Here is a 19,878-nt window from a genome sequence, read left to right as displayed (position 1 = left end):
GTCACAAGATATCATTTTAAAATATTACTCTGGTAAAAGTCAACCTTAATAATAGTTCAGACTTTCACTCACATTTGTCCAGCTTCTTCATTTATCTTTTTTAAAGTAACTTGCGACTAAAGTTTTAAAGTAGTTGAAGTGGAGTAAAAGTAACAATATTTGCCTCCAAAACAGAGTGGAGTGGAGGAATAAAGGAGGAGAATGTGAAAGAACTCAAATAAAGTACACATACTTGAGTAATTTTACTTAGTTACATTACATCAGTGGAGGATGATATAGTATCTGCAAAAAAAAAAAAAAAAAAAAACCTCACTAAAGACCTGAAGCTGACAGGTAAGCAGGTAAGGGCGTCGTGCTTGACATGACTGATGTGGCTAATGAGCACCTCCGAGAAATGTAACAAATTATCGCGAGTCATAAACGTGATTTATGACGCAGCGAGCGGCGCACCGCTCCTGCAGGACACCGTCCTGTGGGAGGGAGGAGGCGGAGGAGGTGGAGAACAGAGGGAGGGAGTGCGGGTGAGAGGGAGAAATTGAATGAGAGGGGACAGAGGCGAAACTGAGACGAGCCACCACAACAAAACTTCTCCAACTAACAAGCAAGTGGAACTACAGGCTGGCTTCTCCCCTTCTCTCCCCGCATGGCTGCTGAGTTCCTCCAAGTTTAACTCGTGCAGTGTAAAGTTGTGGTGTCGGGAGGCAGAAGGGGGGTCCCCGCTGGAAAGATGGAGCATTTAATAAGGACCAGGAGAACGCCGCTGTTTCTTTTTATACTGCTTCACGTGACGACGACGACGCAAGCTGGTAAAGTATCTGTGTAGTCAGATATTAAGTGCTGTAGTTGCCAGAACAAGTGAAAACTGTCGACAGAACATCTAAGTTGATCTTAGTTTCAGGACTTTTAAAAAAAAAATTTTTTTTTTTTACCAGGCAGCTTCATTCATCACTTGACCCCCAGCCAGCACAGAGTCATTAGAGCAGAATCATAATCTGTACATGAAGGGTTCCTCTTCGGATCGTGGTGTGAGAGCCTGATGTCTTTGAATCTGTGTGACTGTGCTGCTGATGCTGCCCCTCGGCCCACTGAGTCGCCCGAGGCTGGGATTAAAACTGTGAGCTGGCTCAAATGACTTTTAGGAGTTGTCGGAATGTTTCAGAGCCGTGCAGAGGATTTGCAATTATTTATGAGCCAGGTTTTTTTTTTTCTTTTTTTATGTGTTTGCATACATATTAATCATCCTTGCCGTTGCACAAGCAGCACGCGTCGCTGTGTTCAGCCTCGCCTGCACCAGCTTGCATTTCAAGTGCACATATTTCCAGGGTCTGAATCTGAACGTGTCCTCCCTGCGTCAGGTGCTGCTTGGAGGACTCGCGGCGACCCTTTGGGAGATGCATGATGTCATGTTCGAGTGTGCTTGTGACCAGCGTCGGTTTGCTGTGAAAAGGTTTAACGTTGGCTTGAGAAAGAGGTTGAATGGCTGAACACCGGGCGAACTGAGTAGATTAAAATTCCTGTCATGGATCTGTTTAATGTGCCCTCTGCTCACATAGGTCTTAAGTGAAGGCGCTTAGCACTAACACTCTTACTGCCTCAGTTTATGGTTATTCTGGCGCACATCTATGTTTTGCATGCTTTTGTCGCAGGCTGCTGGCACGAATTTGCATTCTCCGCCAGTTGTAAGCGAACCAGCAACACTCCATTGTTGGAGAGCGGTGACGGGGCTCATTTTTCAATTATGCACCTGCAGGAAGAGAAGAGGGCCCTGGTGTGTGTCAGACAGCTGGGTCCCTCCGCCTGTCCCCGCGTGCTGCACATCAAGCCCGTTCAGCCACCTCAGGACCTTCCACGTTCCCAAGAGAGCCTGTGACATCCAGCTAGTGCATACATAGTGTGTGTCATTTGGCCCCACCGCTATCTGTCACCCACACAGGCCTCCATGCCCCCGCGGCCATGTCCCGACTATCTGCAACTGGCAGCAGACCATTTCCTCGCAGGTGCTACGGTTTAGAGACTCCCCCCGATGGAGCGACGGAGCCTCAGCAGCGGGAGTTAACCCTGTGGTCGCCAGAAGTGCTTAAAGATGTCATATTTCCATGCACCCACTTAACGGCTGGCAGGATTTGTTGAAATTCCGTGGCTGAAATAAAGCGATGGCAGGAGGAAGTGGGCCAGCGGACACACACACACACACACACACGCCCACACACACGGTGGTGTCCACTGCTTTCTAATGAGGGCCTGTGAAGTGAGAGGCAGAGATGACTTAAAAGTGCGTGGGACATATGGTGGTGCTGATACGGAAGTCTTAGATTGTGCATGTGGTTGATAATGTGTTTGTGTCCTTGAGTGTGTGTGTGTGTGTGTGTGTTACAGTACAAGTCTGCTGGAATGTTTTCCCATATGCTTTCTGTGTGTGTTCGACAGAGATGAGAGAGCACTTTGTAGTCATGTTTGCTGACAGGAAGTGAGACATTCTTGCACACGTCCACAGTTAGTTTCAGTCAGAATCCTCTGTTCTTTTGCCTCCGCACATTTTTGCTCGGTTTTCTTTTCTCTTCTTCTGCTCCGTTCAAAGTCGGGGAATCGGGATTGTTTGTTTTGATTTTTTTGTACGCCTTATCTCTTCATTTACATCATCCCTCTCCCCTTGCTCATGCCCTGCCTCATCCATGACTGGTTCTATGACAGAGGGGAAATCGTGCGTGCAGCCCCCTCACTGCCTCCCGTTTGATCCAGCCTCCTTTGCCAATCCTGCACCAGACTCCCCAGAGGAGGACGGCGAGCCTTGTTCGCCTTTGATCTAGCAACAAATTAGGGGCAAATGAAAACAAATGAAAGAGGCAGCTGAATTTAGCAGGATGGAGAATAGGAAAAGAGGAATGTTACGCCCTGCTACAGCGCCAGTGTTCTCCTCTGTTATGTGGGTTTTTGTTTCTCTAATAGAAACATTAAACATCAGAGGTGTCGGAGATGCTGATGTCTGTCCCCAGCTGCTGATGCTGCAAGTGTCATATCAAACCGCTTCCCAGACTGTTTGATGAGGCAAACTGTATTGGAATCCCCCCCCCCCCCCCCCCCCCCCCAAGTCTTTAATATGTAAAAATGCAGCTTAAACACTTCATGGCCCCGGACGCCAATCTATAGTATTCAACACACATCTGGCTTCCAGAGACTCGGTGACTCCCTTCCCCTCAGGCTTCTTTGGCTCTGTGTTTCTGATCAATGGATGATTCAAAGAGCTTTCTGTGGGACTAGTTGGAGATGCGTCCTCTGCAGAATTCGCAATGAGCAGACATCAGAGGAGCCCACTCCTTGCAGCGTCCCTTTACGCGTCACACGCCTCTCCGTCTCAGTTTATGAGCCTCGGAAAAGTTTGATCAGAGCCGTCACACGCACATTTTCAGCAGAGAGGTCGCAGGAGGAACCTTTCGCACCAAAGCCATCATAGACTCATGAAACAATATGCTACTCTCAGTGACACTGTGACCTGGCTCATATTTCAGCCCCTCTGATCTGCCAAGCGTCCTTCAGCTGGACACTAATCTGCTAACGTAGAGGGGAATGATCTGGGTCTCAGAGTTCCACTGAGGCTCACAACTTGTTGGGAATTCCTGCCCCTCATAAGCACAAAGAAGCATGAGCATGTATAGGCCTATGTACTTGTATTACACGTGCTGTGTGCATGTGTGTGTGGTGTGCAGTGTAAAAATGCAGACATGCCAAACCGACATCAAAGAACAAGCGGTGACGAAGAGCCACTGTTGTGTTGCCTCACGGTGCCTGTGTCAGCGCCAAAAAGCTGCCACTAATTATTATTTTGACTGTGAATTGATGTCAGATGATTATTTTCTCTATTCATCAAACAGTAACTTTGTCTAAAAATGTAAAAAAAAAAAAAAAGTCTGTAAAAAGGGTGTTTTCCCAAAGCCCAAGATGACATCCTCAAATGTCTTTTTATGTCCACAAGCCAAAGATATTCTGCTCACTGTCATTAAAGGGGTAAAGGGTTAATTTTTTTTCATCGGAAAGCACCCAAACCAATCAATTGATTATTATAATTAGTTAGCGATTCATTTGATAGTTAACAACTAGTTAATAAATCGCTAAATTGAGGATGAAATGACCCTCCATACCAGCAGGTGGCAGTAGACTGTATTCGTCTACGTGTACAGTGGATTGTTGGTGGAGTTGCTTAGCCGAGCAACCTATCAGTGTGATCTCCCTCACCAAGGGGCTCCGCAGCCAATTCAGAATTCTCACTCAACTGAAAAACCCAGCTAGTGCCATCTAGTGCCAACGGTATGGGACGCACTGTAAAAATCCATAATCGCTGCCTCAGTGTTGTGATGTCTGAGAGACAAAATGACGGCCTGGGGTTGTAACTTAGATGGGCTTGGTCATGTGTGCGCCTGCATGTTTGTATCGAGGTAATCCTCCGTGCCCGAGGTTAGGATTCTGCAGTTGCACAGTGCAATCGAGATTGTGTGTGTGAACTTGTGGTGGCGTGTGGTGTTACATATTTATGAAGACCTCCGAAGTAAAGAGACGAGGAGAGATCCCTTAACATCAGGACATGTTTAACTCTCCTCAGAGCTCTTAAAGGGAGTTCTGAGATTAGAAAATAGGTCAGGCGAGGTTAAGGGTCGGCATTAGCCATGCAGCGATTACAGTTATGGAATGGATTTGCTGTAGTCAGTGAATGTTCTCACAAGTGTAGCCGTACAAATGTGTGTTTCCGTTTGTGTTAGTGTGGGTCGCCTGCCCAGTCCCGGGCCTCGCAGGGCAGGTGTTTTCTCTATGGGCCGAGCAGCTTTTTGGCCCGTGGACCCGTCACACTGTGAATAAACACGAGCAGAACAAACTGTGGAGACTGAAGAATGTGATGGTGAAGAATGTGAATCGGGAGGAAATGTGTAACCAGATTCCATCTGAATTCAGCAGCTACAACAACAGAAGCATGACTCACAGTGAGCATGTACCTTAACAACAGGACACAGACGCTGACCCATATTCAGCAGGGCACCCCGAGCAAGCGACAGTGTTTTAGGATTTGTTTTCACATTTAAGACTTTTGGATAATCAAGTTTGATCTTAAATTGAATGTTTTTTTTTTTTTAAATATCTGAACAATGATTATTCTTCATGCAGCACAAAATGAGCAAAGAAAAAGAAATGGCCTACATTCTGCACGTCACTCAAATGATTGAGAGAAGATTTCTCCGGAGGCAAAAACTGGAGCTTTGTAATCCAACTAATTATAAAGGAAGATGTGCGAGGGTTTTAAGGCAGGGCTGGGTATCATATCAATATTATAACATTCTCTTGACTTGAGACTCTATATCATCTTAGATTTTGGATATCTTATATCATGAAATGGCATCAGTTTTGCCTTTCCTAGTTTTCAAGGCTGCATTAAGTGAGGTTATTTTACGAAGTCACTGGGCTCTACTTGTTTTAATACTTACTTTACCCACATAACTGCTGATAACATTCTGTACTAGCATCTATTGTTGCATTATCAATATCAGTAATATGATGTTTGGTCAAAAACATCATGATATTTGATTTCGTTGCCCTGTGCCAGCATTAATGATGTTCTAAACATGAATACGTAGCAAGCAACGCAATATAACATCAAAATATTGTGATGTATTGGCCATGTATTTAAGGCCATTGCTCCGCCCTGTTGTAAGGCTAGGTAGGAAAAATACAGTATGTGCGTTTGTACAATTGACAGGCATTTTTGATATGATGCATCATATGTTATACATCGTATACAGAGGCACGTTATGTACAGACATTGATATTTGTGTCCAGTTTATCATTGTAGGGTTAGGGTTATATGTACTTTATATATTATGAGAATTCACAAGCGCAATAAAAAAAAAAAGAGTTCATATTACACATTGAACTTTTTTGGAAAAAGGGACAAATTGCGCGTAGAATTGCTAATCCTGTGCGTTAGTCCTGTAATCTGACCATGTTTCACTGATGTAGAAGGCACTGTCAGAGCTGTAAGTACAGGTTAATGCCCTTGTAAACAGCCGTCTTATGAGTAGATGCAGTAGATGCAGAACATTTCATGTTGCTGCACAAGTCAGGTCTAGTCCTCCCTCGCACTAATTCTTTTTCAGTGTTTGTGCAGTTCTGCATGAAAAAAAGGAAAGACAAAAAACTTACATCACTTTCCGTGATTGTTTTATATCTCCTCATGTCTGGGCAGGCTGGAGAGTATCATCATATAAATATTAATAATGTGGCATTGGAAATGTTTCAGCATTAAAGGCCACATGCTTCAAATGGATCAAAGACTTAATTTTGGGTCGCTTTCATCATCACTTCCATTGTCTCTTAATGATATTCACAACCCGTAACCCCTTAGAATATGTTAGAAACCGTTCCCAGCAGTCGCCTACACAACCGCTGACTTGACTTGCTCCTAACTGTGATAACTGAAAGCAGACCAAACCACAAAGCACATTCAGGGCGATAAACATCTCCGCTCTCAGTTTACATACTTCCTGAGAAAATGCCTCGGCCTCCTTGTTACAGCACATGTAACTTGAATGGGATATTTCGTGCTCACTTGTCCCTGTTTTGATAACATCTGTTAACGTGTAAAAGAACAAAATATTTTACACATAAACTAATAAAGTGACACGTTGTTTGGTCGTACTAGTGTGGCTGTGTGTGCAGTCAGTGTATCGATCTTGTTCGGCTCTTCGTGGGTTCAAATTTTCATCTGTTCAGACCGTGCATAAGCTCTCCTCGCCTCATAGTGTCCTCGACCACAAACAGCAGTGACCCAGACAGAAGGTCACACCCACTGCTAATTAGATTAAGGCTGTTCTTCATGGAGTCGAGGAGAAACTGTTTCTGGATTAATTCGACCGTTTCCACTGAATCTGCCAACAGTTTTTCATACTTAACTCACTATATGTTTTGCAATTTGTCACATTTAGAATGTTGCCTGAAGGAATGCTCTCTCAACACTGTGGATCCATTCAACACATTTCAGATTTCAGCACGGAATCATGTGCTGTCATCTGTCTATTATAACCTCCAAACAGTAATTTAAAGTTCAGATGTCAGTGCTTTTGCTCCACTCATCTGAGGGTGTGGACCGAGACATGGAAAATACTCATTGCCCAGATTCATTCTGGCTTTATTTCTTGTTAAAATTCCCCAGTTCCCAGGCGCAATAGATTCTGACAGAGCAGTATTGTGTGTGTGTGCGCGAGTGGTATTTTCGGGCTGAGAGGGGAGTGTAGGTGGTGTGAGTCATAAAGAATGTCTTCAGAGACAATTGGCTTTAGAAGCACCGAGAACACTTTATATCCATGTATGACTGAAGTGGCGCTGAGCTGCGCTGACTGCAGGGCATGGAGAGACTGTGTCATGTGTCCCACAGACGGAGAAGACGCACAGATGTTGTCTGTTTGGTGACATTTTTGGGGGATAGAGAAACTCGGCTCGTTCCGTCAGGGACGGCACTGTTGCCGGGCAGTCATGGTCGTCTCAGAGAAAAAAGCAAAGGAACAGAAAGAGGGAAAACAAACATCCCGTATGTTTTTATATGCATTATTATGTACCTGCGCAGTAATTACACAGTTATTATTGCTATTACAGTTTCCCCAAAGTTGCCAGGCATATGTTAAATTGCTGGAAGTTTCAGCTCCTTCTCATGTACTTTGACCTTTTGGTGTGATTTGAGAGCTCCAGTGAGTCATCAGTCCTGAGGGATTTAAGAACGCTTTTTAAAAGAGGTTTGAGCCATATCTTTAAGTGGTGCTGCACAGGCAGCAAGTTCACATCAGAGAGCAGGGTGGACACTGTTAATGTTTAACCGTTACTGGTACCTTGAATTTTTTTTCCTACTTAGAAAAAAAAGCCCACACTTTTCAGATGTAGTCAGCGGCTGATTTTTAGCCAACGCTTATAAAAAAACACGCTCTCTCTCTCTCTCTCTGGCGCTGATTTATTCAACGCAAATCAACACACAGTAATATAAAGTTCAGTATCCAACCCTACAGCAGGGTTCTCTGAATGTGTTGATCACCTTTCTGTTCTCCCACCATTCCTAACTTTCTCCTGAGGAAACGCATTCTGACAGGTGAGATAAGGACACGATCATCACAAAGCCTAATGAGATGCAAGCAGAGCCTGCACAGACAGTCAGTGCTGCAGGATAGGCGATAAAGGCTGCAAAAATTGGCACAGTTTATGTGACATTAATGGATCCAAAGCAGGGGATAGATAACTTTCTTTTATTGATTGTTGGATTCAGACTTCATTTGGCCGCCCGCCACTGGCCTGAAGCACCAGAGTCAGGGGCGGCGGTGTTGAAATATTAAAGCAGTGGAAACTCTACAGAAACTTGTTTGTATTTTATGTGGGTCATTGTTGTATTCATCAAGCTTTTGATCAGGATTGCATCCTCCTGGCCGACGCAGGTTTTTCCCATGTCCTACAAACCAGCTTGCCAAACCTCAGCAGTTTATTTTGCACACTTGGGTGTGGGATGCCGATTATTTCCTGCACGTTAAACCGACAGACCGCCGTGAATGCAGTCCCTTTCTCTGAGGAATCTCTGCGGCTTGTCTCATATTTCTCCCTTTGGCATTGTTGCACTTTTCGACCGTTCTCCGTTGTCTCGAGAGTTTCAGGGGTCATCAGCCCCCCCTGTCAACACGTAGCTGGAACATGTTTGGAAATGGGCAACAGCTATCTTTAAAACTCATCACGACTGAGACGGATGCAGTTTTCGTGTGGCGCACTAACATTTTATCTTTGGATTGCTTGAAATAAAGAACTTCTTCTTAAAAGTTAATTGTGTTAGTTTGTTTTGAGGCCATTCTGTCAGGTGCTGTTCCGGATGGGTTGACAGAAACCCAAGAATCCTGTATAACTAGACCCATGCTGCTTTAATTTAGAACATTATCCAGACTGTTCCAAACATCACTGCCTTATGACCTCTCTTCCTCCCAGCGCGAGTGTGTGTGAAAGAAGCAGATAGATAGACAGAGACTGATAGAGGCAGAGTTTACTTGATTCAACCTTTGACTAAAACACAAACTTTCAACTTTGCTATCCTAAAGGAAATTGATATTAAAGAGGGACCCGACAGAACTACAAAGAGCTCACTTGGGATCAGACAAAAGCAGAGACACTCCCGCCGATGCAATTAAATACAGACATTAAAGATTAAGACCCAGACATGATGTAAATTGCAAAGTAAGGATTAAGTGCTCTGACAGAAATAGATTGAGCTCTGAGCCACAAGAATTAGAGATACTCTTGTCTCATCTTTGTTTGTTTTTTTTGCTTCTGAAGTGGCGACATGATTAGGTATTTTGCAAATGCAACACGCCTTTTTGATGACTTTTTAAAGGTGAATATCATGAGGGTGAGTTTGTAGCAACACATTCAGTTTCCCGGCCAATTTAACCAGAGTTGTCAATTTATTTGATTTTACCAGGCAACTAAATAGACTTGAAAAATAAATCTTTCTTGAATAACATGACAAACATGACCGTCTTGCACGTACAGAAAGAGATAATTGAAAACAGTGTCAGTGTCCTTTTGTTGATCTAAGTGAGGCTGACTGGGCTCTGACCTTTTAAAGTCAATAGATACCTTATTCCTTGACATTTAGTTTCCGTTCTTGTCATGATGGCAAGAGCAGATCTGAAAATGATCCTAAATGACTGTGTGTGGGTGAACATTTATTGGTACCACTCGTACATATTACAGCCTGAGGATTCTTTTGTTGGAGTCCATCAGCTTCTGTAATTATTTCATTCACACAGCTCGTTTATGACTGTACAAATTCAGAATTCAGAAAGCCCCGAGGTCTTAAATACGTTTAGATCTGTACCCTAATGTTTCCCATTGTTGGAGCCCAGCTGTAATTCACAGCTTAACCTATTTACAGCCCCGTTGCCATGCTAGGGGACTGAGAGTGTGAGCTCTCAAAGCTGCTTGGAATAAACGGCCTCTGCTTTGCAAATAAATAATGCCATAAAACGCAACGCAGTGTTTTTTCTGCGAGCAATGTCTGGGCAACGGTAAACTCTCTCCACATGTTTAATTAACAAGGAGAATAAAAGGCGAGCTCTGTATGAGCGGCAAGTGCTGCAGGAGGCAATTTGGGTTTAGGATCCTCATTTCAGATGCCTGGAATGCTAAGTGCTGAGTTGCTCCAAACAGGCTCTCTCTAGCAGCTGGTGGGAGACTTGCTGCGCACAAAACTCTGATCCTGGCTAATGCTCACGGCAGCGCTTTATCAACAGAACATCCAATAACATGACCAGCAGACTGCAAATAAAGCACAGGCACGTTGTTATGAGAGAGAGCGCCCGCACTGTGGGACGTCTTGTATCTGCAGGGGCAACAGTTGCTGTGCTCATTGCAAATTTGCATTAAATTGAAACTGTGTATATTTGTACAACATACAAATCACCATCTTATCAATTGATGAGATCAGCTGTCCTGTTTCCTGCTTCACACTCTCAACTCTATCTTGGTAGACACCGAATTTGACGCCATTTACGCAAGTGAAGTGTTCAAATTGTGATAAATGTGAAGCAGACGTATTGTTCATATCTCTGGTGCTGGCTGAGTGGTGTGCAGGTGTCAGCTGTCAGGTGTGCTGCAGCAGGATTACGGGTTAGGCTGTGTACCACCCCTATCCTATAATAACACCCACAGAAGCCTGGCCACCTGCCGCCACATCTCAGAGGAGCTCGTCTCTTCCGACTCCGAGGAAGCAGGAAGCCTCCACAGTTTAAGACCAGCTTCCAGCCGCACTAAACCCTGCTCTTCGGCTCGGTAACAACCGGCACTTAAATGAGCCAGACAACAAAGTGCTGTCACACTGGCAGAGTTGAAGTGTTAGATTGATGTGACTAAAAGCATGCCATCTGCCACAAGCTCCGACCTATCACGAGTAGCTTTTACACCAGAAGCTAGCGGACTGAAGGCTTGCAGGAGCAGGACGTCGGCTTATTTAAAAGCATGTAAACAGTATGTTGTTTAAAGAGAAAGAATTAGCGACAGTCAGTGAGCACGAAATGAAAAGAAAACACCACGTTTCTTCAATCTGCTGAATAACTATGTGCATATGGGCTGTTTTTTTTTTCTTCCCAATTCCAGCTAATCCCATCGATGTTCTACGAGTTCTGGAGCTGTCGGAGAGCATGGAGGGGGTGTCCTTGGAGGCCGGTCTCTGCACCAGCAGGAGGGGCGTGGAGGAGACGGATCTGGCCTACAAGATAGAAAAAAAGATCCAGCTGAGTGCTCCCACCAAGCAGCTCTTCCCTGGTAGTGAAATTTATTCCTATGAGACCACGTAGAGCATAGCCTCGAGTCCCATGTACCAACTTGAGGCTTTCCAAAAATGGCAAAAAGCACTCAAATATGTCACTTCTGTGAGGGATTCTTCTCTGTGCAAAACCCTGGGAAGTTTGACTTTGAACTCCCCTTTCTCCTCCTCATGGGTGTTCATTGCTTTCATGGGCAATATTTTTCATCATTATTATCTTTACTCAGGTCTCTGTAGCAGCAGGGGGTGGCTGCATGATAAAAATATCTGTTCCCTGCTGTGTGCTGTCTTGTATGACTTAAGAGCACCAATCCTCTCCTCTCCTCTCCCCACCTCTCCTCTCCTCTCCTCTCCTCTCCTCTCCCCTCCTCTCCTCCTTCCAGATTCCAAATTTCCCAAGAATTTCTCTGTGATGACTACCGTACGAGCGAAAAAGGGCTCCCAGTTCTTCCTGCTGTCAGTGTACGACGATCAGGGGGTGCAGCAGCTGGGACTGGAAGTGGGTCGCTCGCCTGTCTTCCTGTATGAGGACCAGAATGGGCAGCCCACACCGGAAATGTACCCCACCTTCAAGAAGATCAACATGGCTGACGGAAAGTACGTCGTTCCAGCGGCTTTAGGTCCTTCGTTAGAGCAGATTTTAATGAAGTACCTCCCCCCGTATCGGTTGTGCTTGCTCAGTAGATCAGATTCACCATCGCTGTGTAATTTACCTTTAACAAGCCTTAAAAATCCGAGGCGGGCATCACATTTATGCAGTTTGCTTCATATTCAGTCCCTGCTCTTGACCTTGAGTGACCCTAAAGGGAATAAGATGCTTGTGGAGAGCTTGCGGCAGTGATTTGACTCGATCAAAGGAGTTAAGGAAATCAAACCTTCACAGTCGCAGGCTCAGAGGCACTCGTGTTTTGCTTGACTTGAAAGAAGTGTGAAACAGCTCCTTGCATCACCGATTCAGCTGAGCGACAGGCTTATCTTCAGACACAAAACACCTCCACCACTAAATTTTAAACAGTACCTCCCCCCCAAGGCTTAACCGTCAATTCTCACCCTCCCTTTTCTTCTTGCAGATGGCACAGGATAGCCTACAGTGTTCAGGACAAGTCTGTGACCCTCTACCTGGACTGTCAGAAGGTAGAGACCCTGGATCTGCTGCGAGGGGACAACGCCGTCGTCAGCACAGATGGTGTCACTGTGTTTGGGACAAGGCTGCTCGACGAAGACGTGTTCGAGGTAGGACATCGTGAAGGCATCTGATCGCTTGTTTTGGTTTGGTAGCACACTCTCTCACATGCACGCACACACTGAATGCAGCTGAAGTTTCAACAGGTGTGTTTGCGAAGTTGCCAAGAAGAATAACACATTTCAGCGCATATTGCACTGTGGCCTTTTTGTGAAATTGAGATAGCAAAAGGAGGTAAATGAGAGTCGGCTTCATGTGAACTTTGCGTTATTAGATTTGTAGGTGAAACCACTGGAGACCGCTCTGCTTGGGTAATGTGCCTGTGAAATAAATCATCTGACACGGCGCTGTGGGAGAACACCCTGATGACCTTGTTTTCATTTGTAGGACTTTTTTTTTCTTTCTTGGTTTATTTGTCAGCCTCTTTTTCCCACTCACACATTTTTGTAGTCCGTTGGGTGGAGTGAGGATTTTGATATTTTCCCTCTCACCTAGTGTGATACATATCAATCAAGATTGTTCTTGGTGTGAGTTGCCAAGTTCTGGAGACGCCCGCCATCTCTCGAATATGTTTGAACTAGATGTCAAAGCGACAAAATAATGCATTTGAAAAACTCAACAGCAAGGTGGCCTTCTCCTGAACTGTAGTGTGCATCTTAATATCTTTAAAACTCGGCAACTCACGCTTAAACAATCTAGATGGATAATAGCACTGCGGGTAAGAGGAAAAAATCCATATTTTTCATTTTGAGGAGGATTGAACTTTAATACGTTTTCTAAGTGTCTGACACATTTTGATGAATCAGCATATACACAATATTGCATGATATATAGAGCGTGGTACAATAGGCGTGTCAGCGAAATGGTGGGATAAGCGGAATGTGAATTATATTTTGGAATCCCCCCTACTTTGAAAGCTAGTTATGAAAAGAGTTAAACGTAAAAACACAGTTCCAGAGGCTACGGGGGTGACAGAGGTCTGCTGTCAATCACGTGCTGCAGGAACAAAGCAGTGCAGAGGAGGAAAGGTGTTTGGGAGAGAGTGGGGAGGAGGTGTGCTGTTCAGACATGCCCTGCTTCATCATTTCCATTGCAAAGCCAAGAAATGACACTTTCTCTTGGCTTTTTGGATTACTCAGTATAGATGCGTCGGCTGTAGACGTGTTGATGTGGCCAGCTGTGCATAGGCACATTAGGAAACAGGATTGACTCATGAGTGTGTGTGTGGCTTGGTCACGTCTTCTGATTGTTAGGACTCATCCTCTTCTTCTCCTCTTCTTGTTTTTTGAAATTCACCAAGTAGCAGGAGACACAGATAAAGCCACGACAGTGAAAAATAGGACAAATGATCCGAGCATTCGAATGTACATGCATGTCCACGTGTGCATCATTGTGCTGGGAAAAAATGTAGGAGCGAGAAGATTCAAACCAGTGGTTCCAGTTCCTCTTTTCCTCTGCATTAACCTTTATTGTCATAAGCCATTCGCTGTGCTTCACATGACAATATGCAACCCCTGCTCCATTGTCATTCCCAATGAGGCTCCAGTCTAAATCTCTGGCCCACAGCATGAAACAGAGATCAGCATGGGCCCCTTCACCCTGCCATGTCCCCGCGGCTCTGTGTCTCCTCAGCAGCATAGCAAAGAAGGAAGAGGAAAGATAGAAAGTGATATAAGGTACAGTCAAGTTTAGAGCAAATGACCAGCCTCCTTTCCCCTCAGTGTCCTAAGAATACCGCAGTCTGCAGAAGGGAACATACTGTTAAACTTTACAGAGGGAGGATTGTTATCACTCCCTGTTGGCTTAATAGGCAGCGACCACTGCCTTCTTCACTTTCGCCAGGAGAAAACCAGATGTCTTCGGTCCTGACAACACCTACCGCCTTTAGGGTTCGCGTGTGTCGTCAGTAACTACCTTCCACACATTAACTTTACCCTGACTTAACCTCAGCTGCCCCTCCCATCATCCTGTACATTACTCTCTGCTCTCCTCCTACACTTCCCCTCTCAGACGCTGATAGCCATGCGAGTTTAAATGACCTCGTATCCCACTTCACTTCAGAAATGTGTCCCCTTGTGGGCTCTATAAATTTCCCTTTTCAGAAGCAATGGAGACCGATTCATCTTTGGCCCGACTCCAAAAACACTCCCATGTCCTTATTAACATCCCGTGTGGAGAGTTATGACGATACAGTACTTGTGGTGATGACTAATAAACTTCAGACTATCTCATGATCAGATCCGTCTTTTAGCCCAATTCGTGCACTTTTTTTGCAGTCATCGTGGTCACGTGTAAGGATGTTTGCAATTGGTTTAATCCAGAACTGAGTCTTCACATCTTGTTTTTTTCCTGTGGAGCATGGGAAAAAATCCACCCGAAAAATTCTGAACGTATTGAAACACGTGATGGTAAGAAGTGACTGTCAGCGTGTGCGTGTACAGTATCTATTCGCAGCCACACGTCTCGCTGCGCTTATTTAAGCATCGGTGTCGGACACCTCGGCTGAGGCTGGTACCAGGGGAAAAGAGATTAAGCTGGCTGACCTCTGGGCCTCTGTTCCCAGGCCCTGGTTCTGGGGGTGGAGGTCAGTGTTCCGGCCCAGTTCTCCCAGCGTGGGAGCTCAGCGTGAGAGCATGGGGACTGTGGTCAGCCACTAATGTCTCTATTGCTTCCAGATTTTCGACAAATGGCCACAGAAGTTTGGTGTTCAGACTCAACACTCTGCTTGCTTTCGGACTAAAGCAAACATGAAACTGTCCACAAGTCTGGTTGCGCTCCCTCCTCAGCTGTTGTGTGCCTCCAACACGCTGACTGCTAAGATAAGACCAGCCCAGCGTTTATGTGTTAGGAAATTCAGATCCTTTCTGTGTCGATTAGTTCTGGACATAAGAAATGTTTTTGGCTCACTAACAGGCATGTTGAAACCATGACTTGTCAAGCATATCATTAAAGGGCAGCTTTATTGGAACACTTAGCAACCCCATCAATTTACCACACAAATCGCAGAAGAACATTAAATCGGTCATGGTCTGTCTGAGTCATATTTCGCCTTGGGAATGACTTATGTCTGATGGTGGTCAGATGTTTTCCGCTTTGCTGTGAGCATCTGTTGCACTTTAAGGAAATGAGGAGCATCAAAAATGCCGTTTCATTACGGTGAGCTTGTTTGCTGGAAACTTGCGGTTGCTTCTTCACCCACGCGGAGGCTCTGACTCACAAAAGTACACAAGTTATTTTTTATTTAGAGATTATCTGATTAAGGTTGTGCAATTAAGTCTGCAGTACCCCAGACACAGTCTAGATAGTTGTGATTTGGTGAAGCAGTATGACTCTTGGCTAGCGGGCACCAGACACCTTATAGCAGGCAAAGTGGTCACGCTCTGAAACACTAATGAACCTTTGCCAACAGAGCCATGTGCGACCTCAGGCGGGATATTAGTGAGCCATCACAACTTTGTGGATTCAGCTGAGGTGTTTTCCTTTTTCGGCACGTCCTCACACGTCCTCCTCAGATGTCCTCGCCGCGTCCTAAATGGAGAATGGCGGAGCGCACTGGATTTCGGGCAACACTTTACTCGCTGTGTGTTTTCGAGAAGCGAGAGCCCCTGCTAGGGAAGAAAAACAGGAATACTTCTCCTTGAAAGTGTTGCCTTTGATCTCAAATTGAGATTGGATTAGATTGGATTAACTCCCTGTTGCCTTTCTCTCTCACTCTTTCTCTCTGCCTCTCACCTTAGAGTGCTATAATTTCCCTTTGCTTGACACTGGCTTTTGGCCAAAACAGGAAGAAAAAAGGATAAGTGGATAACAGCTCCTTTCATGTTTGGTGTATTAAAGCATAAATGACTGTTTCAGCATTCTTTTCCTTTTCCCTTTCCTTTTGTGTGTGGTGATTGGGACTTAACGTAGACATGCATTGCTGATAAGGCATGATGTGAGCTGTATTAGAAGACGTGCTTACGGTGGGTTGTGTGGTGTTTTGATTTATTTCACCTCTGCCCGCTAAAGCCTAATTAAAGAGATTACAATGGGACTATAATTACCACAACATCAAGCTGTTGATCTGACTTGATTTATCACAAATGGCTGCCTGGCTGTCCCTGGGTAATGTTTCACCAGGCAATATGTTTGCAACGGCCCGTCAGTTACACAGATTCGTATCGCTAATGTAATCTAAACCTTGTCAAACACTGTGCGATGGGGCCGCCGGCATTTTATTTATCCTGAATTACTTTCGTACTCGTGTCTCAAAAGGAATTCACACTGCAGCTCGTGATTATATACACTTGCGTACAAACTTTTGGATTTATTATTTCAGTCATTATTCAACTTGTGAAATGTCAAAAAATAACTACAAATGACAAACGCACGTTGTAATTTCCTTGAGCCAAAATTGTTGTTCTGTAAACCATCATGTTTGGTATTTTACAATTTGCACGTTATTGCATCAGCTGACAGTTAATCAGCTCCAGCACTGTAAAGCATTATGTAATGATATAATGTTGACGGATCAGAACAGGAGTGATGGTTGAGTGTAATGCCATTAAAGCCAGCAGCGGCTCTGGGCCGTGTGCTGCAGGGTCCAGCAGTGCTGTCTCTGTGCATGTTTGTGTGTACACACTGGCTTTTCCTCCAGGGCAGGATGGGAAGTTAAAGGTCCTGGCAGCGGGGTGGGAGAGAGCTATTTGACCGTTCGTGTACACAATCAGACCCCTTCTGGAGTTCTGGGAACACAAGGAAGCGACAGTCAGCAGCAATTGTAGCAGTAGTGACAGTTTGATGATACCACTCTATTAAACATTGCTTTATACGAGAGAGCTCTGCCAGTTGTGTTGCTCTCAGAGTGTCTGTGGTGGCGAGGTGTATTTTTTAAAGGTGCAGTCTGCTGTATAGATATATGCTCCACTGAGATGATTTTGCTCAACCTATATGACTGACTTTATAATGTGATATCTGTCTGTCTCTCTGTCTGCTATCTGTTTTTATTTCAGGGAGACATTCAGCAACTACTGATTCTGGAGGACCCCCAGGCTGCTGCCAGCTACTGTGTAAACTACATACCAGACTGTGACTCTGCTTTGCCCTACAACAGCCAAGCCCTGGGGCTGCAGGAGGTCAGTAGTGCCACCGACAGGAAGCAATTCCAACGGGAAAAACCCCATGCAAATGTTTGTAGAGGTCCTCAACAGTTGATATGATGAGGTGTAGCCTTAGGTCACCTCCGTCACCTGCAGAGACGCAGCTTGTATTTTTGCTATTTTCATTCAGTCTTAGTTATTGTCTCTTTGTTTTCCACATTTCCTTAGAAATTATCAGCTCCCTTTGGCTGCTAAGATGGGCCTTGCAGAACTCCTAGCTTCACATCCAGCCAGTTAAAGGAAGAAAATTCCGGTTATCAATAGACCTATGTGTCCCCGAGACCTCTATGATTTATAAGCCAACAAAACCCGGCCAAAAAGAGGTCTGAGTAGTGCAAAGGAACTGAGTGTTTGCAAGAAGAGACTTGAGAGATTAAGACAGAACAGGCCATCAGTCAAAGGAGAAGTGTCTTCTTTCAAAGCGCCGCCAACAGTGGAGCATTGTGAGGGGCAGTTGTTCCTTTGGCAAAAGACACACACATAGACACATCAACACACACTCATAGAGCCAGGAGCAGATAACTCAGACATGATATGATAGCTTTTCACCTCCTCAAGGCATGCATAAACATGAATAAATCATGGATGTGAATTACTGTATATTTCTCTGGAAGTGTGTTAAAAATATAGAGATGTGGATGGAACGAGGCAGGCAGAGGAGAGGAGGCAGAAAGATGTAAGTGTGTGTGGCTGAGCCTCGAGGAATGCACAGTTTCAACTGAACAATTAAATGTCTTGTCTCTGTGTCTATTTTTTATGTTTGCCGCAAGCGTAGACTCGAATGCATAAACACTCAAGTGAGTCTGCACGCAAACGTGAGCACTGATAGTGCTCCAGAGATGATTCACTGATGGTCGTGTGAGGTCATTTGGATAGTGATCCAGCTGGACCTTACAGAGCTACAGCTGAGCGATGAGTTCTGAATCCAGAACATGTCCACATCTGTCACCCCACTGACCTACTTCCCATCATTCTCCCCTCACACACTGACCCTGTTTACAAGTGGATCTAAATCACGTCTGGTGTCCTTCACAGACTGGGCCTTCCTGGCGTCCTTTTTCAGGCAGAGCCCATTCGTATCCCTGACATGCAATGGAAATCATTTAGGAGAATGACACAGCCCATGTTTGCTCACTTGCCAGAGCACACTAAGAATTAGCACCTCTGTAGGATCACAGACACGGTGACCTCTGACCACAGAAGCAAATATGTCTTGTGCTTTGAAAAAGAGGAAGCAGCTCTGCCTTTGTTTGTCCCTTCTCATTTGATGTTTGCTTTAGGCTTTTACCAGCTCAGTGGCAATCACAGTATGTATCCACTGACCCTTTAAGGACCTGTACACATCACTTTACTGTTGCAGGCTATTTCCCTTGTTGTATTTTCACTGTCATCAGTCTTGTGTTTTTTCTCCATCCTCCACCTCACGTTCCCTTTTTCACAAAAGAACTCCCCACTGGCGTCTGATGCCTTAGCGCAAAGCGACCAGCCCGGTGAACCAAAGGAGCACTCCAAAAAGGACAGGAAAGGCAAAAAGAAGAGGGACAAGGGCTCTAAAGGCAAAGGCAAAGGCAAACGCAAAGGCAAGGGCAAGAAGGGATCCAGAAAGAAAAAACATGAAGAGGCTGCTCTTGAGGACGGTTTCCTCAGAATGTCCACAACACTGCCTGAGTATCTCTCCCAGGAACCCTTTCAGCCGACAGAGTTGCCAGAAATTAAGAACACCCTAGAAACTGTCATCCCCACTGACATCTCCGGCAAGTCACTCGTGGAGATGCCGACACATGAACCTGACTCGGCAACTGAGGCCCCCACTGTGATGCCCAGTGCATTGCCTGAATCAAAGGTTCCTGAGGAGGTAGACAAGTTTGCCTGTAGACGCTCTTCACCCCAACCCTCACCTGCTATCTGCAGCTCTAACTGATCACCCCCCTAATACCTCCTAACAATAACGAGCACCTTTTCCCTCTCCAGCTGCTTACCACCACCACCACCACCACTAACCAGCACCATCCTAATCATCTCCTCCTCTACATCCCTGCCAGAAAACATGGAGAATACATCTTAAATTACAATTTTTTGCTGCTCTCATTAAATGCATTTCGGCATGTGTTTTTTTTTTAAGAACATGCAGTATATTTCCAAAAAGCATCGTATGAACGGCACATAAAGTATCCGTACACAAACCAAGAGAATGAGTAATGTGTTTATGAATGTTGTGCTCCGACCGTTGA

At 45.0% G+C, this 19,878-nt stretch overlaps 1 protein-coding gene across 2 annotated transcripts in view; it reads left to right on the top strand.

Moving 5' to 3' along the window:
• The first annotated feature begins 506 nt into the window (after positions 1-506).
• col5a3a (collagen, type V, alpha 3a) overlaps positions 507-19,878 on the top strand; it is a 52,026-nt gene continuing 32,654 nt past the window's right edge. The window contains exons 1-6 of one of the 2 annotated variants that reach the window (XM_030408519.1): positions 507-806; positions 11,158-11,325; positions 11,710-11,923; positions 12,397-12,559; positions 17,501-17,623; positions 19,092-19,502. In XM_030408519.1, coding sequence (XP_030264379.1) covers positions 728-806; positions 11,158-11,325; positions 11,710-11,923; positions 12,397-12,559; positions 17,501-17,623; positions 19,092-19,502 — 1,158 coding nt within the window. In that variant the 5' untranslated portion in view covers positions 507-727. The remainder of the gene's footprint in view (positions 807-11,157; positions 11,326-11,709; positions 11,924-12,396; positions 12,560-17,500; positions 17,624-19,091; positions 19,503-19,878) is intronic. The other variant, XM_030408520.1, reaches the window with a different exon arrangement.

The sequence above is a fragment of the Sparus aurata genome, chromosome 23 (genome assembly GCF_900880675.1).
Source record: "Sparus aurata chromosome 23, fSpaAur1.1, whole genome shotgun sequence".
Lineage (NCBI taxonomy): Eukaryota > Metazoa > Chordata > Actinopteri > Spariformes > Sparidae > Sparus > Sparus aurata.
The sequence above is the reverse complement of the archived record's forward strand: the minus strand, read 5'-3'. Positions and strand labels throughout refer to the sequence as shown.